General features: G+C 42.5%; 1 protein-coding gene across 1 annotated transcript in view; it reads left to right on the top strand.

Annotated features, from left to right (window-relative positions):
* The window catches only part of CBLN2 (cerebellin 2 precursor), a 52881-nt gene extending 28243 nt beyond the window's left edge, over window positions 1–24638 (top strand). Inside the window, exons 2-5 of the mRNA XM_054017585.1 lie at window positions 18903–18988; window positions 19996–20502; window positions 23059–23178; window positions 23485–24638. Of these exons, the coding sequence (XP_053873560.1) occupies window positions 18903–18988; window positions 19996–20502; window positions 23059–23178; window positions 23485–23682 (911 nt within the window). The 3' untranslated portion in view covers window positions 23683–24638. The remainder of the gene's footprint in view (window positions 1–18902; window positions 18989–19995; window positions 20503–23058; window positions 23179–23484) is intronic.
* Window positions 24639–25505: the final 867 nt, after the last annotated feature.

Genomic DNA, 25505 nt, shown 5'->3' with positions numbered 1-25505 from the left:
AATGGAGTTACCGTTCCCGTCAGCAGTGAATTTGGTTCGGTGTTCTAAATGCAGAAAGATACAATTAATAAAGAGAAAATGTGTGTAGACTTCTGCTTGCCATAGTCACTTTAGTTAGGCCAAACGCCCACTGAATTTGATAGGAGTTTTGTGGGACTAAGGAATGGGTGTTTTGCCTTATGATAGGCTCAGTCTTTTAGTTTCCTTCTTCTAAAAGGACATTCCATACACCATAATGGAGTTATGGCCTGTAAAACATTCTAAACTTCGCGAAGTTCAGTTCCATAAGAATATTTCAAATCTCTGATGAAAGTTTCCAACAGGAACATTTAATATCAGTGAGAATAGTTACCCTTTTATTCTCTATACCCTCATGAATCACTCTTCTTTTTATATAACATAGCAAATAGAACCCGTGAATGAATAGCAAGTCAGTTCATTAACACTAAAGCTTTAAGCCTTGCTCTTTTTCTAGACATGAGCATGATCCAGAAAATTTCAGAACTCTTCTGTTCACCCTTTCCTTTTTTCTTTCACACATACCTCTTCAAACTTGGCTTACAGAAAGGATTGAAACAGAAGCAGAAGTACCTGCTTATACTGTGAGAGAGCTGCTCTGATGTTATCTTTTTGGTTGAATCTCCAGCTGCCTGTACTGGAAAGAAAAATTTCCCTGTGTAAGATCTGAAAGCAAATATTGCAAGCTCAGGAAGTTTGGATATTTCAGTTAAACATCACCATTTTTTCCTTTTTTTTCTTTCTGCACAGAACTTTGCCAATTATGAATAAGAACATAAATATTACTAAGGGACTATGACATTTGGTTCAATGGGACAGATTATTGACCTCATTGCTGCTGCCCTGTAGTGCCACTCTGGTGATGTAAAAGGTCCATAACTCTGGCTTAATCATCCTCCTAAAGATTTCCCCAACACAGGGGGAATTCCAAGGTGGCATGGAGGCTGAATAGAGGTTGTTCTATGGACTTCCCTGACCACTGGGACACCTCCAGGACCAAGAAGCCACTAATATGACCTAAAGTCCTCTTTGCCAAGTGAAGCTCATCCAGGTTCCAGCCCAAAATCTTTACTATGATTTTATCATGCCAAATATTACTTATAAATAACCAGAACATAGTTTATTTCAAATTGGATGCATATGACAAAACGAAGCAGAATAATAAAGGAGCATGAATAAACACAGCAAGAAAAAATGGCCCAGTGGTTTTTAAAGTATTCAGTATTTCCCATCATATTAAATGGCCTTTTAATATTAAAAATGTATAAAGTTTGAGACATATTGTACCCTGGGTGATTCTTCACAAATAGACTGCAATACTGAAGTCCAAGTGGTGCACAACATATTTCTGGCCATGTATAAAACCTCTTTCTGGCTCCCCACATCCCAGGAGGTAGAGGGAAAAGAAGGGGCAGCCAGGCACAACAGACCATGCCAACAGTACCAGGGTTAAGGCCCCCATTACTGCTATCAGCTATGGTCACTCTGGCTGGTGCAACAGTCCTCATGGTCTATGGGCATTTGATAATGATGATGATTGATGATACATAGGCAATGGCCATACTGTAAAAATATAGCTTTTCCCACACCAACAGTTGTTAAGATTCTTTGAAAGGAGACTGTGGGCAAAATTCTGCTTTGACCTTATGGAGTTGTGCAGGACAAAGGAGGGAAATGATTCTGGCCATCTGTCCCACAAGAGAGCGCTTGCAGGGTACAAGGCTCACGAGCTTCCATATTAGCTCATGTTTTTGAGTGCAATGTGGGTGTCAGTGAACTGGATGGTTAGACGTAACTCAGAGCCAGTAGGGACCTGATCCAGCAAAGCACTTAAGCAGAAGTAAAACTTTAAGCAAGTCATCCCTATTTAACTGCACATGGGCTAGTATTTAGCTTTCTGCTTATAATCAAGGCCAATGGGACTTAAATAATTAATGTTAAGCATGTGCTTAAGTTCTTTATTGAACTGGTACCTAGATCATGTTCTTTGCATTCATTATGTTGGGACTGGGCATTCTTCCCAGTGTGCTCTAACATACAGAAGAAGCTTCACCCTGCTGCTTCTGTGGGGGCAAACTGGCTCCCTCTTACAGTCTGTCTCCCAACACCAACACCACCACGCCGGCCAGCACATTGGCAGCACAGATAACAGGATCTAGTTCTAAATTAATTTCTGAAGGTTGCTGATTAAAGGATACATAGACCACTGATTTAGTGAGTGTTGGTCCTGCTTTGAGCAGGGGATTGAACTAGATGACCTCCCGACGTTTCTTCCAACCCTAATATTCTATGATTATATGCAAGTCAAAAATGACCTCGTTTCAGCCTCAAAGTAATTTTGAATGCAGTTGTGTGTACATTTGATCACTTTTCAAAAAAGGCAGCATAACTTGCTTTGCTATCGTTTAATGTCACTTTTCACAGTGAGGAAAAAAAATTAAGAACTGCAGCTTTGGGATATTTTAAATGACATTTAAAGTTATCCACGGTAACTCACTAGGATGTGAATGCATCTTTAAAATGAGGAGAGGATGCAACCTGTCAGAATGGGACAGCTGGAGGTGAAATGCGGTTGGCAATAATTGTCTTTCTCATAAATATGAGTACATAATGGAAAAAAGTTTCCACAAATATTTGTTCATATTTCAAAATGAATTTTGATTTGGCTATATTTTTGATGATTCCATATTTACTTTCCCATGAACATCTGATTCCTGGAGGACATTTTTAATCCCAAATGTTTGTTGGAAGTGAATTTTAAACTTTTCTTTGATTTTTTTGGAATTTGCACTTCATGCTGTTTATCATTCAACCAGGAATAACCATGTTGTGTATATAATAGCCATCAGCTTGGATTGTGAGTGCTAACAATACACAGTTCATGAATGTTCTGTAGATCAAGAACTATTTGTTGAAAAATTAGGCATAATTTTGAATAACCAATGTATCAGGTTGTTTTTGCTGGTTTCCAATCAGTTTCCAGACAATTTTTTTTTTCAATAAAAGAGAGGCAAAAAATATCATCTGTTTATTTATTGCAAATTGTTTGAGTTCTCGTTTTGGCCTTGCACAGCTCTGCGAGTCCGATTTAAAGGAGGAAACTGGAGACTTGGAAATGCCAACATCCTGCACAGCAATGCTGAAGTGATAATCATCAAAGAGATGGCCTGGAGGTAAGATCTCAAAAGCGGGTAAGAAACAGATAAGCGGGAAAGTAACTGAGATAAACAGATTACATAAAACACACTGTACTTGGGATATATTATTATTGTTATTACATAAATAACTCGTCCAATAAGATATTACCTCACCCACATTGCCTCTCTCATATCCTGGGACAACACCACTGCATGCTCTCATAATACTCAACTATCGAACCTTCATTGGAGAATGTCTCTGTTTTGGCAGCAGTGCCGAGGAAGCTGATTGTCTCTGTGCTGAGACATTGGGGTATCAAGAGTTCTTTACAGCACTAATGCTACAGTACCTGGGAGCTCAGGCAGCAGTGCTGGGGCAGTTCTTCAAGTGCTGATACCTCTTGGAGGGATCCCAGTGCTTCTTCAAGCCCCAGGTCCACCTGCACATACTCTGAATTTTCCTCTTCCCTAACACTTTCTGTATATGTATATGTGTGTATATATATATAGATATATATAGATATAGATATAGATATATAGATATATAGATATAGATATAGATATATAGATATATATATATAATATGAGAGAGAAGGTATAAAAGGGGATCGATAGCTAAATGTATCCACCTTTGACCGTGCTACATTTAAACAAAGGCATAAAAGGAATCAAAGAATTCTACTGTCTTGCAAAGTGACAATCAGAAAGAAGAATGCTGGCTTCTTGACAGTCATTACAAAACCCCTCTACAGAATGCCTTCTAACAGATGGCTCGGACACCTCTGGGATATGTCTATGACACAAAATAAATCTCCACAGACTAGCACTGAAATCTTTGTCACCACAGTCACTGAACATAACAAAGCAATAATGCTAGTGTTGTCACTGCAAAGTCATGAAAGAAGTGCTGCTGCATGCTTTCAGTTCTATTTTTCAGAGTAAAGTCCCAATCCAGCAAAGATTTAGGCACTTGCATCATTTTAAGCCCATGGGTGGTTCCACTGAACTCAGTGAGACTACTCACATGCTTAAAGTTCACTATATGAGTGCAAAATCCCAGGGCCTTACATTTCATTTTTTTTCAGTACATCTCTTCCTAAAAATTTAAAGATGGTTGACCTGCAAAATACTGTCTGTTTTATCTGAACACAAGCTTTGCTCCTGAGTTTAGTAAAATGTATATCAGAAGTGTGACCTTTGCATCCTTCAACTTGAAGATGCTGAACATTAGTAAATAAAAGTTTGGGGGAGGGAAGGAATCATTCATGTTGTCAACTTTTATCTAGTAACTAGTTTTAGCCCCATGAAACTTGCGTTGAAAAGGCACAGATATGACCTTCCCCTCAAATCAGGTTAGTTTTAGTAATGGAAGCTCTAACTCCAACTTAAAGCACTACTCTCTATTATGAAATCCTGTAACACTATAGAAGCCTTCTTTCACTGAGTGTTTTGACAATTCCATAGAGAATAAGCTTCAATATGATAGTTTCTGGTAAACTGCCATTCCTATCTTCCCTCTTCTCTCTGGCTGCCACAATCTTAACTATGCAGTCACATGCATCACCTGTGATAGGCCTGCAATATTTGGGGTGAGGACAAATCGGTATATGTGATCCATTCTCCACATAGAAGGCATTGCATGCATTGCTCTGCAATGAGAGTTTTACCTGAGGCACCACAGCATGATCGAGACACCAAGTGATTACACAATAATCATAGATACATAGATTCTAAGGCCAGAAAGGTCCATTTTAATCATCCAGTCTGACCTCTTGTATAACACAGGCTGTAGAACTTCCCCAAAATAATTCCTAGAGCATAGCTTTTACAAAAAACATCCACGTTTGATTACAAAACTGTCAGTGATGGTGAATCCACCATGACCTACCATAAATTGTTCTAATGGTTAATTATTCTCAGCATTAAAAATGTACACCTTATTTCCAGTCTGAATTTGTCTAAATTCAATGTCCAGCCTTTTGGAACATGTTACACCTTTGTCTGCTAGATTGAAGAGCCCTTTATTAAATATTTGTTTCCCATGCAGATACTTGTAGATTGTAATCAAGTCCCACCCCCTGTACCTTCTCTTTGAGCTCCTTGAGTCTATCACTATAAGGCAGGTTTTCTAATCCTTTAATCCTCCTTGGGGATCTCCTTTGAACCCTCTCCAATTTATCAACAGCCTTTTTTAACTGGGGGCCCCAGAACCGGACACAGTATACCAGCTGCAGTCACACTAGTGCCAAAGAGGTAAAACAATCTCTCTACTCCCACTCAAGATTCCCTTGTTTATGCATCCCAGGATCGCATTACATCTTTTAGTTTTTATACATAAAAGAATCCAGAAGTTATGCAGTAAAAAGTACAAAACCAGATTTTAAAATCCTGAAAAAGTGATAAAGAAAAAATGTCCAAAGACACTTTTCATCTTTGCATGTACTTCATACTTGCTTGAAGTGAATAGGAAATTTATAAAAAAAAAAAAAAAAAAAAAAAAGAGAGAGAGAGGGAAAAAATCCAGATATCCAACAATAGTTCAGTTCAGGACAGAAATGTCACTTCCTATTCTATCTCCAAGTGCTTTTCCTGTCAGCAAGCCACTCTCAGTAGATTATGCAGATCAGAGTATGATCATGTATGCTTTCTGGGCTCCTGGGCATGGGTCCAAATACACCCATAGGCTCTTCAGGGTTCCCTGTGCTTGGCTTTCCTTAGGTGATGCTCATATGCCCCATTGGGCTTCCTGAGTTTGGCTTCCCTTTGAGGGGGCTCATATTCCCCATCTGCTCTTCCAGGCTCCTTGGGTTTGAGTCCTTGATTGGTGGGTGGCAATATTTCCCATGTGTACTCACTCACAGTGTGAAAACAGAGTTGTCGCTCACAGTAGATTGTGCAGATGTTCATAATACAATCCTCTCCTTTCTTAAGGCTTTGATGAACAGTGATCTGGTATCTGTGCCACATGTTTATATTTCTATAGGTCATTTTCAGAGATGTCAGATTCTTGCTCATTAGTTAATAATAAATGTCAACATTGTTTTCACTGTTTTCTGACTTAGTACCCATTGAGATGAATAGGGCAGGGCACATTTCTCAGAACTATTGTTTAAGGTCTGCGGACAGATGTCACTGCATTAGTTATTAGGTTTGTGGGTTTGAGGCTATCTCGGCGAGCCAGAGGGTGTTTTGTTTTTTTTTTTAATTAATGAAGGGTTCTGTACTGGTCCACAACAGCTGTATCTGAGCCCTCAGTATAGGTGCTTTCCAAGGGGAAAAAGATTGGGGGTGGGGCCTGTGGCTGGAGCAGCGCGCAGAGATGCCTGGCAGCATCTCCGCATAGGAGCTGGATGGGGGACATGATGCTGCTGCTGCTTCTGGGAGCTGCTTGAAGTAAGCACTGCCTGGAGCCTGCACCCCTGACCCCCTCCCAGGCCACGACCCCCTCCTGGGCCCCAAATCCGGGCCCCAGCCCAGACCCCCTCCTGCCCTCCAAACCCCTCAGTCCCAGCCCAGATCCCCCTCCTGTACCCCAAACTCCTCATCCCCAGCGTACCCCAGAGACTGCACCCCCAGCCAGAGTTGTCATACCCCCTCACAGGCCAACCCCCTGCCACAGCCCAGAGCCCCCTCCTGCATCACAAATCCCTCATCCACAGCCCCACATCAGAGCACTTAGCCCCTCCTGCACCCCAGCCCCCTGAGCCACCTCAGTGAAAGTGAGTGAGTGAGGGTGGGGAAAGTGAGCAATAGAGGGAGAGGGGATTGAGTGAGCGGGGGTGGGGCCTCAGAGAAGGGGCGGGGCATGGGCGGGGCCTCGGAGGAGGGGCATGTCAGGGGGTGGGGCAAGGGTATATGGTTTTGTAGAAAGTTGGCAACCCTATGACCAGACCAGTGGACAGTACAGGTGATGTCAGAGAACTGGACCAGGAAGCTGCACGTTGGAGCAGAACCTGGTGTTGCAAACATCACTTGACTGTTTCAGACAGGTGGAGGACAGCCAGCCCCGATATGCCCTGTCTGACTACTGAGTCTAATTGGACCTTGTGATATTTTGGGGTTCAAACCAGACCAGTAAAGGTTGTGTCAGTCCCTGCCCTGCAGCTCTGAGTGCCTTAAATGCTATGCTGCAGTGACTCACAGTCCTGACACCAACAGTTAGTAGATAAGCATGCAGGTCAAATCATGACTTCCACCACCCAGTTACTTTTTACAAAGTGACCCCAAACCTCCCCCGGTCCTGAATTTCCCCCAAACCATCTCTCTGCAGTGTCCAGCCCTCTCACTGAACACTTACTGAAGTTATTGTCTGTTGCTCCTTGAAAGAGACAATATCCTGCAATTCATTTGACAAACACGCTTATTTCAATAACCGCACTGTACTGGTAATAAAAGTAAAATAAGTTTATTTAACAAAAGGACATAGGTTTACATGATGCCAAGTATAAGGAATAAAGATTGACAAGGTTACAAGCCAACAAAAGTAAAAAATACATTTCTAAGAGTAAAACTTAATTTTAGCAAATTACCATCTTTGCCTAAACAGATTTGTCACCTAAACTTAATTCCCAGAGAGTTCAATCTCCTGCGTTGAATGATACAATGCTTTTTGATTTCAAGAGCTCTGACCCCTTTAATCCCCCAAATGATGGTTTCCAAAATGGTTTTCTGTTTCTGCTTATATCACCGAAGTTCATTGGCCCTGTTACAAGAGGGAGGAAGGCTTCATGCTGTTCTTCCCTTCCTGTTGACTTCCCTTCCCTCTGCTGATTTGCATGTACATAGGGCTTCCATGTTTTGATTCTATAATGCATAAGTTACATTGGAGATGGGGAGGTAGCTACCTTCCCTCCTGTCTAGGAGAGAACCTGTTTTCCCATGTGGTCACAGACTTTAAAGCATAATATTCGTGAGTATCCATAATTACTGACATAGTATTAATGCATACATTTCATAATGCTATCAATCACCAGTGAGTCATAGGCTCGATACACTTTTATAATGCAGTAATATTGTATACAATCAGTTGATTCAATTGCTTATCATTTGAGGTTCAAATCCCCCGTCTTAACAGCCCAGTAAACCTTTGAAATGTATTCTTCTGAAGTGTATCTCCAGTTTCTCTCTCCCACTAGGGTGTAGATGCCATGCTGTCTTCTCCTCTGCTTGTTAACTTGAGAGCTTTATTTACCTTATATGTAAATAGATCTTTATTGTCTCTGCCTGACAGCCAGACTGGTCAGACAATCAAATACACATTTATTTGTTGACGGCAGACTGTGTTTATGTATTGCTTGCCAAACACATTTTACTAACATAATTCTAGTGCATATTTATAACTCTTTGTAAACTCCATACATACATCACACAAGAATATTAATGCTCAGTGAATTATTAGTTTTCCAATGACGTATTACATACCACCTTTTGGGTATATATCATGATAACAGTTTGTTAGGTGTAATGAGTGCAGGGCCAGTGCAACCACTAGGTGAACTAGGCGGGCACCTAGTGGTTGAGGGCGCCTAAAAGCCTGCTCAGGCGAGGAGATGGAGTGGAGGTGAGCTGGGGCGGGGGGGCATGGGGAGGGCTGCCCACAGTAATGGGGGGGGGGTGCACGCGGGAACCACTCCCCACCCCAGATCACCTCCACTCCGTCTCCTCCGCTGAGCACACAGCCCCCACTCTAATTCTCCTCCAATTGGTGCTGCAAGCCTGGGAGGGGAGGAGAATTAGAGTGGTGCCAGCGTGCTCAGCAGAGGAGGCGGAGCGGAGGTGAGCTGGGGCGGGCTCCCCAGGTGGTTAGCTTCTGTGGGGTGGGGTTAGCTGTCGCAGAGGTGGGGGGGGTGGCGACAGTGGGCAGGGTTAGCTGCAGTGGAGGGGGGCTCCCTGGGCGGGGTTAGCTGCAGAGCGGGGGTAGCTGCTGCGGGGGGGGCTCCCCAGATGGGTGGGCAGGTGGGTGGGGTTAGCTGCCGCTGGGGGGGCTCCTCTGGTGGAGGGGGCGGGGGTGTGTAGTTATCTGCAGCAGGGGGCAGGAGCGGGGTTAGCTGGGTGGGGGGGTGGCGCAAGTGGAAGTTTCGCCTAGGGCACGAAACTTCCTTACACCGGCCCTGAGTGAGTGTATGAGGCCTGACAAGAGTTGCTGATGCAGACCAGTGAACCACCAATAGACCCGTGTCACAGACCTGTCTCAGGTGTCCTGGGGTCTCAGGTGGGTAGGACTGTTGTGGGACTAAGAGTGCTGGACCTTAATAAACTGGACAGTTAATATATTGGAACTGAAGGGTTGGACACACTGATCGGGTTTAGCTCACTTTGTTGTATGTAATTATATACACGGTAACTGCATTTCCTTTCTTTTGCTTTTTTCCTCCCCCCAAGTAAAAAGTATTTGTGCTTCCACATTCCCAAAGAGTCTGAGTGCTTGAGAGTGGGGAAGAGTCACCTGCAAAAGTGGCCAGAGAAGTTGTAATTTAATTCTCCAGTGCCAGAAATAGGAATGTGGCTCTGAGGGCCATAATTTCTTTTATTTTAGAAAAGGACTCCAAAACAGATTGAACCAAGCTCTTGTTGCTGCAACTGATGGCTGGTAGATGGGTTACAGTTACGTACAAGGGACAAAGGTCTTCAGAAATTACTAGTGCTTTTCTATGTCTCAGTTTTTGGGTACCCAACCTGAGACAACTGAAAGGAGCCTGATTTCTGGAAAGTACTGAATAGCTGACTCTGAAAAACATGCCCCTTTAAGGTGTTTCAGGTTGGACACCCAAAAACCAAAGCAACAAAGCTTATACATATTTCATATTAGTGTTGAATATACCTGAAAACAGTGGATCTTCCACTCCATTCATTTACAATTCAGGTCAGAGTTACAAGTTTCTGAAATGCTGAACATAAAACTGACAAACTGAAGTGTTAAGAATGTGACCTGGCATCTGTGACCTCTATTTATATTTCTATAGGTCATTTTCAGAGAGGTCAGATTCTTACAGGCTAACAAAGGTTCGACAGTTTTTAAAAAAAAAAAAGTACAACACTGTCTTCCAGGCAGGGCTCAGGATAAAAAAAGATGTGGAGTTTCACTCTAAAGTTCTTATTTTCTTTCAAACATAAATTCTTTGGCATAGCTGCTGGATAGTGGTGCTGTTTTAGACACACTGTAAGGGATGGTGACATTAGCAGGCTCACTATCGGATTTGACTGAACGAGCTGGAGAAGGCTGGCAATAAAAATGACGGCTGTGTCATCTTTCTACCGTATTTTAAGATCCAATTTTAAGATTCTGTCTTAAAAAATAAACAACCCCCCCCACACATACAGGTTTTAGTTCAAAATTAATATAACATCACATAGCAAAATCCCATTGCTAACAAGCTAAGCAAACTAACACAATTCTAACCAAACCCAACCCACTCATTTATCATAGCTCTGATATAAAAATACAACCTACCATTTATATAATTAGGGCCCTACCAAATATACAGCCATGAAAAACACATCATGGACTGTGAAATCTGGTCTTCTGTGTGCTTTTACCCTATACTATACAGATTTCATAGGGGAGACCAGGGTTTCTCAAATTAGGTGTCCTGACCCAAAATTAATGGAGGGGGAGTGGGCGTGGTATTGCCACCCTTATTTCTGCACTGCCTTCAGAGCTGGATGGTCGGAGAGTGGCGGCTGTTGACTGAGGGCCCAGATCTGCAGGCAGCAGCACAGAAGTAAGGGTGGCAATACCATACCATGCCCAGTGGCAGTGGAATATTTTAATAGTGAGGGTGCTGAAAGCCAGCCCCTTACCCCTGTCTATGCCTCCCCCCCCGACCCCGAACTGAGGGTGGGAGCGGGGCTGTGTCTCTGGGAGGGGGGGACCCAGATGGGGGTAAAGGTGCCGAAGCAATAGCTGGGGGTGGGAATGGGGCCAGGAGCAGAGCCCCAGGCAGCAGGGACCCCACATGTGGGGCCAAAAGCAGAGCCCCAGCCACAGGGCTGGGTGCGAGGCCCCGGGAGTGGAGCCTTGGGAACAGTGGGCCGGGCGCAGGGGCCCGGGAGCAGCAGCCTGAGAGTGTGGGAGGGGGCAGGCCTGGGGCCAGCGAATGAGTCAGCAGCCAGGACCTGAGCCCCAGGTGAGGGGTGGAGAGCGGAGTGCAGGCAGAGGACTGGGAGCAGGGCATAGGCATGGAAAGCACCCCCAAAATTTATGTGCAGAGCCAGTGGCTGGGGATCAGGGCCTGGGGCTACCCCCTGGGGCCCAAGCTTGGGATTGGAGCCCAGGGTGCGGGGCCAGCAGCCCCGCATAAAACCTGGAGTGCTGCAGCCCTCCCCGCATCCCTACTTCCTGCACCTGTGATCATGCCATCCTTACTTCTGCTCTGCCTTCAGAGCTGGCTGTCCAGAGAGTGGTGGCTGCTGACTGAGGGCCCAGCTCTGCACGCAGCAGCACAGAAGTAAGGGTGGTAATACCATACCAGGCCATCCTTACTTCTGCTATGCTGCTGGTGGCGGCAGCTCTGCCTTCAGAGCTGGGCTCCTGGCCAGCAGCCGCCGCTCTCCAGCTATCTAGCTCTGAAGGTAGCGCTGCCACCAGCAGCAGTGCAGAAGTAAGGGTAGCAGTATCGCAACCCCTCTACAATAACCTTGCAACCCTCCCACAACTCCTTTTTGGGTCACAACCCCTACAATTACAAAACTGTGAAATGTCAGCATTAAATAGCTGAAATCATTAAATTTATGATTTTTAAAATCCTATGACTATAAAATTGACCAAAATGGACCGTGAATTTAGTAGGGCCCTATATATAATGCATCTTCAAAGGACGTTAGAAACATTGGCCCTGATCCTGGGGAGAAAGCAAAAAACTTACAACTTGCTTAGCTTTACGCATGTGAATAGTCACACTGGGGTAACTCACTGATGATATAATTATATATGTCAGTTAATTACCCCAATCGAGACTGAATTCAATGGGACAATGCAGATGCCTAAGCTTTTGCAGGATTAGGACCTTTGACTGAAGTATTTAGTATCAGAGAGTTGTATTTCCGTTGTGATGTTATATCTGTGAAAAAATAATGTTTTTGAAGTGATATAAGGTATTGGAAGTTGGTGATAATTGAAAGTGTGAAGGTAAAACTTATATTTAAGATGTGAACATGGACAATATTGGGCATTGGGTATAAATTATAGGAAGCAGTATTTATGCTGTTATGGAAGGCATCACCAGGTGGCACTGTTACACATAGTCTTCCAGTCTTTTTCTTAGTGTGCAAGCAAATATTCAGTCATTATAAAACATACTGTCTTATTGTTAGTTTTTGTTTATATGAGGTTCTGTTTAGAGGCAGTTGTTCTGTGAAAAGGGAACAGAAGCAGGAGATTTTGCTTTCTGCACTGGTCGCTGATTAGAGTCAGTTCTTGAGACAGAGTAGCTGTTTGGGATTGGTTTTGGGTGTTGGGCAGAGATTCTTAAAATAAGGGATTTCCTGCATGCTGTTTGGCTATCTCTATTCCAGGATTGGAGTTTAGGTATAAATAGAAGAAATTGGAATATACTGAGAGTCTGTGTCACTGATTTCTCTTCCAATGGAAAGCTGATCTGCAAGGCCTTGGACAGCTGTTCCTCAGCCGAAGGATGATGCTGGTATGAGAATCGGATATTTGTGTTGGAAGGGGCAACAAATACAGTACCTTACATTTTAGAAATGCTTTACAAATTTAAATTTAATTAACTAATTTTCATAAACACTCCTGTAAGGATAAGGAAATACCATCTTGTTTTGGCAGATGAGGAAACTGAAGCCAAATGGTTGATATTTGCCCAAGGCTTCATAAGGAGTCAATATTAGACCCAGGATTAGAACACAGGAATTCTTTATTCCCAGTTGCAATCCATGTTGCATGTTGCAGTTCCATGTTGCAATCAGAATATACAATATCTAATTCAATAGTAGGCAAGACCTACTCTGTCTACGCAGGATCCTTCACAGAAAAGAATTCAAGACAATCATTTAAACTCCAGATAGGCCTTTCGGCTAATAAACTCAGCTATATTGATGACTTGGCTGAGCTAGCTCTCATAACAACCCTATAACCAAAATGAGCTCACTGTAATTAATCATGTTGTCAGTCGGAAAAAAGAAAACACAAACCTCCACACAACTACACTAAAAAGTATTTATCCTGTATTTTCTTTTTCTCTAATTAGGGTGCATCTTTGAGGGAAAATGTGCATGACTGTTTGTTTAATATACTATTTTAAATAAAATCAAAACCCTACTTTCTTTTCCCGTTAAAGTCTGGAATTCCTTAAAATATAAATAATACATCACAGGAAAATTATGAATGAGGACATACACACATTTTCTCAAGCTTTGCTCTCAGTTACCATGATACACATCAAGCTGTTGCAGTAAAATGTGCCACTGTAATAGTCTTAGTATATTAAATCCCCTCACAGCTGATCCTCAGCACTAATGCCTATGCTGTAGCAGAATATGGTGGTATCCCTTTGAAGTAATAACTAGTACATTATAGTTGCAATTTGTTCAAGATATCAGTTACAGTATGTGAGGGAGTAGCATAATAGTTAACAATAAGAATTCATTCAAATATCACAATAAAACCATATTCCATAGCTATGCTATCATTAGAGTATTTCATGTCTGTGGAATTTGAATGATGAAATGTACAAGAACAACTGAAAACACATTTTATAGCATTTGAACAAAAGAATTACCATAGGTAAGTTAACTAAAGGTAGGCTTGACAGAATTTTGATTTTTTTATATAATTTTGACAGATAATATCTGTTTATTTTTAAGTATTTTTTCTATTTTTAATCAATTTAAGCTTCATAGTTGCATAAGATTATGGGTGTTAAAAAGATAAAAATATAAAAGCTTAACTTTTCACAGCTGCAGGAAATTATGGGCTTTATAACCATCAAACCACAAACTGTTGACTTTGCATATCAAAATATAGAGTTAGTATTCATAAATCAAACTCTAATAAGTTTTCAAGCAGCATTTTTTTATATTGACTATCTGTAAATTTTTATTATCATCCATAGAAATATTTTTTCATCAGTCTGTGTGTGTACAGAGAAGTTGACCTTTGCTGACATTTACCAATAAAAATATAATCCTTCCAAGCCTAACTAAAGGCAACTGTAGGTTGTACTGTTGAGTGACCTCTGTAACAGTTTCACTACCCTGTAATGAACTCATGTGTGTGTATATATAAGAAAAATTTGGTCTTATTCAAGTACTTTCGAAGGTTAAGAGTCAAGACTGTATATAATGTTGATATCAAGGAATTCTGATGTTGTAACAGTAACCAAAAATGCCATTAAAATAGTATATGAGGTCATCAGGTATCTGAGATGTTTATATAACTTTATCATAGTTTTCCACTGTTGTTTTCTTTAAAGAAGGATCCAAATGATGATCTCAGATTCATTAATTCACTATTGTATGGTGTATTTTTATTAATCACTTCCATTTAGGAGAGCATTCGAGACTTTTTGGATTAAAAGACACTTTCAAGCTTCAAAACTGACCACCATCTTGGATTTGCATTGCAATTCTAAAAGCAGAGTCTCCCGATGAAGATTTTTAAAAAGGTTTCTTTTAATCAGCAAAAATCTTATTTAAGCATTTTCTTTTAAATGATTAAGTGTGATTTTTTTCCATGTGAAGACAAATCTTGAAATGATTTCATAAATGAGCATAACGTCTCAAGGAGGAAGTTTAAGTTTAACTTCAGGTTTGAAGCTTCAGAAAGAGCCATGATGATGTCCTCCACCTCAGAAGGAAATACAACATGCTAGGATTGCTGTGTGGGGCACTGGGAGTCAGGAAGCCAGATAAAGTGAGTGCTTTCTAACAGTAATTTATCCGGAAAAAAGGTTTGTTATTTACATGTTGAAAAAGCTAAATATAGGTACAGTATTACATTATCAGGGAACTACATATTTGCTTCTTATAAACATATACCTTTCCTGTTACAAACTACCATAGATATGATGCAGGCTGTCCATCCTAACTGGCAGTGATTTTGTTTTTCTTTTCTGTAACTACTAACCTGCCCGGATGGACAGATATTGCATCTCTGAGGCATGAGCCTGGTACCTTTTACTTACATGAATAGCCTTAGTGAAGTTAATGGCTGAATATTCACATGTAAAGCAGGGAAGATTAGATCCCAGTTGATTGAAGTGTGGCTCATGGAATGTGAATTTCTCTTTAGAGATAATAGTGACATCACCATGCTTCCTTTATCAATACCAACAGATCGGATTTCACTGTTGTGCTTCTAAAGAGAAAGGGGTCAATTATGCTGTTAGTGTAACTCCTTTTGCTCCTGATTTACACCAGCGTGACCAGATTCAGGATTGAATGCTCCTCAAAAGTCTATGTAATCCACTAAGTTTCCGTATGTAGCAATCTAACAATAGCCAGTTTAACAAAGAATATGACAGTCTTCCACACCATGGACAACCAGAAAAGTGCTTCTGCGTCCTTGCCACAAGCTTTTCCCAATGTTTGGGGAGAGGGATTCACCTGAAAGGGACTTTTATATTATTTATTTCCTATGGTTGCTGTGTCTGTCCCACTCCTGTAACACCAAAACTTTACATTTAAATTACTAAAATAATTTCAAAAATTGATATTTATGTTTCCAATTTATTTTCTGTTGGCAGTTAGTGGCACATTTTGTTATGAGTTAATGCAAGGGAAACATTTTGGAGTTATTGATTAAGAATTCTTACAACTTGAAGACTGTATGATTCAGCAGATAAGGTGAGAAGCCTTTTACCTTTAAATCACTGGTTTAAATCAGGTTGGTATTGACTTAAAAAATGACCCCAAAGAAATGAGCTGGTGGTCTCTGTTCAATTTCTAATAGACACTTACCCACATCATAAAAACCACCAACACACCTGGAGCTGACTGCTTTGCTGGAAGTCTTAGCAGAATGGCCAACTAGTTAAGAGTGGGTATTAACTCTGTTCTCCTTAAAGGGGGACCCTCCAGACCAGGGAAGAGACATGTTGACAGAAAAGGTTTGAGGAAATGTACAAGGCTGCTCTCAGTGCTCTACCTGTTCTGTGCATAGGGAGAGGGCTGAAGTTTCTAGGGTTGTCAATTTGGCACCTTTCATGAACAACAATTTTTCATTGCTTTTCATGAGCAACAAATTGGGGGTGGGAAGGGGGGCAGGCTGAAAGTCCTAAAATTAAACCTATCCATTTTATTTTGTATTTATTTATTTTAAAGAACATTTTCTGCTGCCCCTCCCCCCCTCCCCCCCCCCGTAATTCAGTGAACCACATTTACTTTGGACTCTTCATTTCAAATTTTAAAAGTTCAGCATTACCACCTACAAAAGAAAGAAATTTGAAAAGTGGTGATGTCAGCCACTGATCTCCATGCAGACTGCATGTTCATCTCAGTCAAGATAACATTGCCATATTGGGAGCCCTGTTTCCTAGTGATTACCTCCAAAATTATATAATTAAATATCTGGCCAAAAAGAAAACTTGTTTTTATTCTTCTATTCTTCATTCACTTTGATGCTGGGAGAGCATCTACTGGTCATGTTATAACTAGAGATGGTTAATGGTACTGACCTGATTTGTAAAGCACTTTGAAATCTATTGATAAAAAAGTGCTATGTAAGAGCTAGGTATTATTATTAACTATTTTTAAAATGAGGGAATTTAGCTAGGAACCACAGATCAGATTGTGCATCCGCACAAGGACAGCTACAGTGGAAAAAAAGAGGGCATCAGGAGTCTCTCGCCCTTATGCCCACATGCTGTAGATGCCTGCAGGAGCAGTGTGGGAGGGGAGAAGGGGGGGCAGAGTTGCGAGAACAGTGACATGGGACTGATCCCCAATTTAGGAAGTAATCAACATAGATTGTAAGGTCCTTAGGACAGAGACTGTCTTTTGGTTCTGTGTTTGTACAGCGTACAAGGAAGTCCTAGTCTATGACTGGGGTCCGAGGCGCATATATACTAGCTGCCCACCAAAAGTAGGCCAACATGTGGTGAGTGGGGGTGATTTAGGAGGGCATCCCTGGAAGAATTTCAGTGCCATGGACCTTCCCACACTCTCCTACAACATTGGATAATTCCTTAAAGCCACAATGGGGCCCTTGCTTTGGGTTTCTGATATTTGCTAATGCTGTATATTTTCAGCTTCCTAGTTTCATTGCCTCTACCCACCCGAGGAAGACTATCCAATAAAATAATTTTATACTAAATCTGAAATTAAATGTTTCTTTATGATACCAATCTATATGTTTGGAATTCCTGGCACATTGCTTAGCTGTGATTTTTTTTTTTTTAGGGCAAAATTAATTTCTGGATGCAAACCATCACAGACACCCATAAAAACTCCCTACATGTGGTTAAATCAGTATATTGAAGCTGAATACTTAGTTCCCATTCATTTCTGAGAGGAGAATTTTGCCATTGATATATAACTGTAAATTTTGCCCTACGGGGGAGCATTAGGCACTCATCAGTTACTAATTAGTGACTTATGTAAAGTTTTCTGATATTTTATTTTCCTATGCTGAAAGCTGAGTAGTGGGATCTTAGGAAAATGTCAAACTGTAACTAAAAAATACTTGGGAAAAAATGGTATTTTAAAATGTTGCTTTAACAAGAGGGTTCATCTTTAAAGCTTTCCTTCGCTCTGCCTAGTTTCAGCCATAACCACCTAGCAGCAGCACTGAGATGTGCAAATATTTTGCAGCCGGTAATCACCGATGCTAACTTTGACTGCAACATTCATCATCATGGCAGTGTTGGCTTTGTAAAGCAGTAAGGCTCTGCGAGCCTCCCAGATCGCACTGGGGGGAAAAGGGGAGGAGAGAACTTAATTTAAGGGTTAGGGCTCTGCCCTGTTTTTCTTTTTCCCTCCCCGAATTCCCGAGCTGCTGCTGCTCTTTCTAACGCAAAAAGCCCCCCTCCTGATACCCACAGGAACGCATCCCATCGCCAAGGCGACGCTAGGTGGCACTCTGCAACCGCGGTTGGCATGCGGGGCAGCCTATTTCCAGAGACAGCTGCACGGGGTGTGTGTGTGACTGTCCATGGGATGCCGGGGCGCAGGGATAAGCACTGTAATAAATGAGGAGCTGGTGCCTAAGCGAAGAGCGGGTTTTAAAGGGACAGAGACAGGAACCCGGGGGCCTAGCCCTGCTTCAGGCTGCGCCCAGGGCTGAAACTGGAGTGCTCTCAGCAATGCGATATGCACTAGGAATGGATTTCACGATGGTGGCTGCCTCCCTCCCCATTTTGCAGTTACAACTGAACCGGGGCGTGGGCTCTAAAAGCAAATAAGGAATCAGCGGGATGCCCCCATCTGTCTCTGGGGCGGGCCTTTAAACGCGTCCAGCTGGTTTCTCCTGGGGGAGAGTTTATCCCGTTTTGCGTTTCCTCTGGGATGGCTCTGGTGTAAACCCGGCTCGCTGCCGCTGCAGAGCGTTAGCCGGCTGCTCTGACCCTTGCCAGGACACTCCAGCTGGGACGATCTATCCAGGGCAGGGCTGCGAGGTGTGAGCCTGCGAGGGGGGGTGTCTTGCCGGCGTGGTCTACAGCCCCTATGCCTGGTGTGTGAGGCAGTGACGGGTGTCAGTGTGCGTGTGAAAGAGAGGGAGGGAGGGGGGGGGGGGGTTGTTGGCAATGGGCGGGAGAGAATGAGGCGAGTCCTGCTTCCTTTTCTTTCTGCCAGCACCATCTCAGCTCATTTTCTCTAAGCAATACAACTTCACGGACAGCTACCTAGCCAGCCCTACGCTCCCATCATGGACCTACCAGGTAACCAAAAATATCCCGGCGCTAGCTGGTCCACTTAAAATATGCATCGGCCATGGGGAGGAGGGGTTGGGGTAGAGTCTCGGGAGAGGGGGATATATCTCGGAGATTTTAATTTGTGTTGAAGACGGAGGGTAACTGAAATGCAACTTCCCAGAAAGAATCTAAATGCGATTTGGTTTCCTAGGATAGGGAGGGGGGATTTCTTAGTCTTTCTTTCCCCTCCCAAGAGGTTAATGAACCGGTAAGTTTCAAACGGGCATCCTACAGATCACAGCTCAGCTGCCTGTGGAATAGATTAAAAGTATGAATTGGTGCCCGTGCCTAAATACTCCGTAATTCAGAAGAAAGTGTTTGCCGCAAACGGGGCTTGGAACGAGAGCTCCGCAATGACGGGAATATGCCAGCGCTTGGCTTTGCAGTAGGAAAGGGTTTATTTTATCTTTTTTATTAATGCTTATGAAATCGCGTGGCTAACATTAGCGAAGCAGCCGCAAGCGCGCAGAGCGCATTGTCTGTGAAGCTCTTCTGGCGCCTGGCGCTTGGAGAGAACCGGCGTGGATCGCACCTTAGCAGCTGTGACAAAAAGTCAGGCTGTGGGCGCTTCGGTGGTGGTTTAAACACCCGCCTTCTGCAAGGGGGATTAAAGGCTAGTTGGGGATCTGTCAATAGGGTTTAGCTGGCTTGATTTCGAGGCTAAAAGTGTGGGGAGTGAGGAAAAAATACAACTACCGCGCACTTTCCCTTCCCATCTCAAACTGCGGGGGGGATATGGCAGCACCCCCCACCCGGGGGGGGGGAGTGTGTATGCCGGGAGAGGAGACATCTGGCACGGCACTTAGGCATCTCCTGAACCTGTTGTGCCCACTTAGTGACACCCTGCCAGGGAGGGAGGGAGGGAGGCGGGTGCGCGCTTGCCGGGCGGTGCTGGGCTCGCCGGGGGCTAGTGCTGTGTGTGTGTCTCTGTTCTCCCTGGATCGGTGGCTGATTGCTCTCTTTGCCGTTCCCAGGCTGTGTGCCGCCCGTCCTGTGAGGACGCCTCCTTGCCCTGCCCGGAGGAGGAGGACTCGGATCTAGTCCCAAGCCAGCTGCCCCGGAGAGAGAGCGGGGGAGGAAACAGGCGCAGCCTCCCCTCCCTACCCTCTTGCGCCCTGATGCCGGCGCCTAGCGGGAGCAATTGCTGGCCCCTGCCGAAGATGCCGGGGCTAGGGCGGCGGGGGGCGCTGCCGGAGCCCGCGGGCTGCTGCTACTGCCTGGCGGCGGCGCTGGCCCTGCTGCTGCTGCTTCTGCCCGCCGGCTGCCCGGTGCGTGCGCAGAACGACACAGAGCCCATCGTGCTGGAGGGCAAGTGCCTGGTGGTTTGCGACTCCAGCCCGTCGGCGGACGGGGCCATCACCTCCTCCTTGGGGATCTCGGTGCGCTCGGGCAGCGCCAAGGTGGCCTTCTCGGCCACCAGGAGCACCAACCACGAGCCATCGGAGATGAGCAACCGCACCATGACCATCTACTTCGACCAGGTCAGCCAGCTCCTGCTCTAGCCTGCCCTCTCCCCGGGGGCTGCTGCACCTCCACCCCCCATCGCTAGCCCCCCAGACCCTCCCCAATTACTGACCCCACCCCCCACACACACCTGCTGTGGTCCCCTCGCCTGCATCCCAGCCACTGCATGGAGTTTGCAGAAAGCATCGGCCCGGCTGAGCAACTTCATCCTCCCTAGGAAGCGTTTGCATTTTCATTATTAATGATACATAATGTAGGCTTCTGCTTCGCATTTCTATGGCGCCTTCCAGGCAAGGATCCCAAAGCTCCCAGCAAATCTTTTCTGATGGGAGTTAAAGGGGGCGAGGGCGTGCAGACCTCAGGACAGTAGGTCATTCAGTATAGCAACCCCCCGTGCTCACTGGGAGTCAGTGAATCTGCCGATTCCGAGTGCATTTGGCAATGTTACCGCGTCTGTCTGGGTGAAGGGGTTTCCCATCCTGTGTTGTCAAAGTAGCCAAACGATGCGTAGCGAAAGAGTAGGTTCATTTTGCACGATTTATATACAGTGCAGAATGGTGATACTGTCTTAGAAGGCACCCTGAGCTCATTCTGTTTTCATCGTATCTTTCCTGCGTGGATCCCCCCCTACCATTTCGTAGGATTACCCGATTTTTGTGTGTTGTTCTGATTAACGAATGGGTTGATTTTTGGTCTGCAACGTTATTTATTCTGTTGCATATGGATCTAGAACTCGTTAGTATCTTAAACAAAAACAAACAAACAAACAAAAACTCTACCCCTCTAAATCTTAATCAGTTACAGCTTAACTAAGGAGTCTCGACCATGCCCTTTGATATGGAGACAGAGATTTCTCTACGTCCTTTATTGTATATATTTGGCTCTCATCAGTTTTTTCATGTAACTTCATCTCCATGTTTCCACAGTAATTAAGCTATTTTCTTTTTCCTCATGGTGTTCATTTTTTCTTTAGTTCATTGGGGAAAATGATGGAGGTTAGGGTTTTAATTTGTTTAGGGGTGTTGCTTTTTAATTTTATCCATAATTTCAGTTCAGAAAAAAAGGTAAAACAAGGATTGCAGCCTGTAAATCTAATAGTCTGACAGAAAATATTGAAAAGAGAGAGAACTGGTGTTTGATATACCTACTGGCCAGACCCTTCTTCCTTCATCATCTCAACCCCTCAAATACAAAACTGGGACTGGGATCACCAGTCATCTGAGCAGTAGGTTGAGAAATAAAGGGAAATGGGAAGAAAGGAAGGAAGAAGGGCTTAATAGGACTCTAGGACTCTGAATGTCCCCCCCCCCCCCCTTTCCTCCTCTCTTATGTTAATAAGCACAGGGAATGGTAATCCATAGAATATTGTGAGAGAGTGGATAGAGCCAGGGTGGGGATGAAGAATAAGGACATTCAGAAATCCCTTTTGAAACATTCAGCCAGGTTCACAGTTGTGTTTTGCTTTGGGTTGTCTAGTCTGCCTGGGTTTTATTGTTTTTTAAACGGCTTTTCTCAACTGAATTTGGAAAGATTGAATTTTACTACTTGCCTAGTTATAGATAACGAAACGTGGGCACATTCACTATACAGTGTGGGTTTTATCCGTGTCCATTTAAAACACCCAAACAGTTTGTAAGTAGATTTCTGAGAGAGGAGACTGGGCAGAAGAACTGGGGGCCCAGTCTTGATCCCATTGACTTCAATGCAAGTTTCATCATTAACTTCAGTGGAAGCAGGAGTGGGCCTCTCTTGCAATGGCTGAGTAGATGTTGATATTTTGTGAATGTGATTTCCTCTTAATTGTAAATATGGCAAATTGGAGAGTATTCTGGAGAAAAACAAAACAAAAAAAACAGTAACAAACCCTGAACAGTTTCTTCACATAGATTCTCTCCTGCCCCTTTCCACTTGGTAAAGTGGTTTGGCTGATTAACTTGGCATAGAAGGTCACCTTACTTCATTCTAATTGTATGAGTGCACTCCCATGCAACTGTCTTCACTATTCCTTACTCCAGGTTCTGAGATGGCCAGAGCTTCTTCCTGTGGTTATAATGCATCCCACTTATTTATTCAAGTCCGTTATAATTGGTACCAACCCTCCAGAGGAAGAGAAAGAGAAGAGTGAATTGGCAGAAATTATATATAATTCCTCCATCCCTCCACTCAGCTACAACATGTTTAACTCCTATTTTGTTATGTATTTGTTTAACACGTTAAATTTAGGGCATAATTAGTTCCAAGAGTGCCATATAAAAATCCATTGCACATTTACTTGACAGTTACTGTTCCCTTCTCTTTATCTGTCAGTGATAATATGCCTTCCCCTCCTTTACTTCACTGGGGCTGTGGTGTTTTCACTCAGTCTAACAGGTTTGGGTTCATCACTGTGTTAATAAATCACTTTATGAACTACAATACTTTTTAAAATGCCTTGGAAATTGACTCCTTCCCCCTGCAGTACAGTTTAATTGTATTGCAATTACCATTTCCAATAGGCTTTATATAGGTCATGGAGCTGATGCAAAATTTTTTTTGGCACTTAATTGATTTGACTTTGTTTGTTTGCTTTCCAGGTATTAGTTAATATTGGCAACCATTTTGATCTTGCTTCCAGTATATTTGTAGCACCAAGAAAAGGGATTTATAGTTTCAGTTTCCACGTGGTCAAGGTCTATAACAGACAAACTATCCAGGTGGGTAGTAATTTAAACACTTCATTGAAGATTCTTCATTCCTGTACTCTTTGCTTTTAAAATTTGGACCTATAAGCACTAGTTAGTATATAAAAAGCACAATAAGTGAAGAATTTATACATTTACTGTTTATTGAAGTGAACATTTTGTCTGCTGTATAAAATGATGGAATGAAATAAAAATAATAATTGATTACTTTTAGATTAGTTCAAACCTGTTGCTTTTGAGTGTGAAAGGTTAATGAAGTGCATAAACAAAAATTACTTAATATTGAGAAAACTCAGATTCTGTCTCTTTGCATTTTAGGTAAGTTTAATGCAAAACGGCTACCCAGTGATTTCAGCTTTTGCAGGGGATCAGGATGTCACCAGAGAAGCAGCCAGCAATGGAGTCTTGCTCCACATGGAGAGAGAAGATAAAGTGCATCTCAAACTCGAAAGGGGTAACCTCATGGGAGGGTGGAAATACTCAACCTTTTCTGGCTTCTTAGTCTTTCCACTATAAAGGAAGACCAGATAGGAGCCAGATTCTTGAGCTAGAACAAGGATTGAGTCGTTAATGACACCCTGAACTTGGCAGAACATGATGATATTTCCAACCACGCAGTCAGACTGTCATGGTAGAAGAATGATAACCTTCTAAACTCCAATATTTGCTTTGAATATTGACAATTCCTCGGGAAACCTGCGCCTCTAATTTAGTTTTAGACGACAGTGATCTTTAGGAGAAATGAAATTATCGACCTGAGCAATTTGTACCTGTGATTGTAAAGTCAATTTCGGATTTTATTGTTGGGATCATTGACTTTTTTTCTTTCTTTCTTTCTGTTGTTGTTGTTGTTGTCCTGATGAGACAATTAACTCGGACCACACAATCACTTGTCAAAGGCTCACTCCAGAGCCAGAAGAATCCACCACCTGATGAAGTGTTCTTTCAATGATTTTTTTTTCTTTGTGTTGTATAGCCTTAAGGAAAAAAAAGAGAAAAAAATGGCTTCAGTCTCAGTCCTGTATTTTCTGGGGGAGGGGGAATTCTGAACATTATTGTGTCAAGAAGTGCTTTATCCAGTGAAGCAAAATTTGCACGATTGGAACCTATTTTGTTTTGTGGTGTTTATATTTTTCATCAACAACTTATTTTTGTGTTCTGATTTTTTGTGCTAAAAATTGTAAGCTAAATTAATCAATAAGACAAAACAAAGCACATATATACTTTGTAGCTCCAAGTAAAATTAACCAATGAACAATTCTATGTGCACTTTTCAAATTATCTTTACAGATGCATTTAGAGAGGGAGCTATGTGATTCTTGAGTTATAACCTCAAATCCATAAAGAAACTGACATTTCTGAATTATCCTGACATTTCTAGAAGAAACAGTAGAGGCTTTGAATATCTTATCTGACCATACCCTAAAATATATCATTTCTTTGCATTACTGAGTGTATTTTGGTGCTTTTATCTGATAGAATAAATACATATGTGTTTATTAATGCTTAAATACAGTTTGTGGGAGCACTGAAAGATGACAGACCAAACTTCTTCCTCTCCAAGTTAAATAAAAGAAGATCCCTGTTTTCCCCCACCGGGATCAGGTATATCACCAGTTACCAATAGTATTTCTGAAAGCATATGGTAGTAGGTTGTCAGAGGCCTGAGGCTGTGAAACTGGTTGAAAGTTTATATAGCATCAGTGAATGCACCACAAATTATATGATTTTTTTTATTTATGTATTGTCTGTATATGCTTCTCCTCTTAGCACACATGGTCCAAAGAGATCTGGGTGCAGACTCCATCCAGTACTGTATGCCAGGAAAAGTCATTGATTCCAAATGATAAAAGACGAAACCTCAGGTTGAATTCAAATTCATCCTTTTTCCGTCAATGTAACCAAAATGCCGACTAACTTAAGATTCAGAATAAATGGGTTTGATGTCCATCTTGCTTTTTCACTTCTATATATAAGGGTCAGAGTATTAAATTGTGCACTTAGGAGATACTGCAGTTCTTGCTCATTGAGCTCATTAGAGGAATTTTATTTTATTTGTCTTGCTATTAAGTCTGTAAGTAATTTGAGTATTTAATTTTTATATTTTGTCAGGTTTCCCCCCCCGCCACTACAAACATAATGCAAGGACATTTGCAGAATGTTAATGGTGGACATAGTGCATTTCAATATTATGATGGCCATGTTGTTTTCATTGTAAATTTATCATTAAAGGACATTGCCCATTTAAAAAAAATATTCTTTAAAAAAGAAACAAACCTTATCTGTGTTTGCTCTAATACCTCAGATTATTAAAACTGAAATAATTTTAAAAATCTACT

The sequence above is a fragment of the Malaclemys terrapin genome, chromosome 2 (genome assembly GCF_027887155.1).
Source record: "Malaclemys terrapin pileata isolate rMalTer1 chromosome 2, rMalTer1.hap1, whole genome shotgun sequence".
Lineage (NCBI taxonomy): Eukaryota > Metazoa > Chordata > Testudines > Emydidae > Malaclemys > Malaclemys terrapin.
Note: the sequence above shows the minus strand (reverse complement) of the source record. Positions and strands in the feature narration are given on the sequence as shown.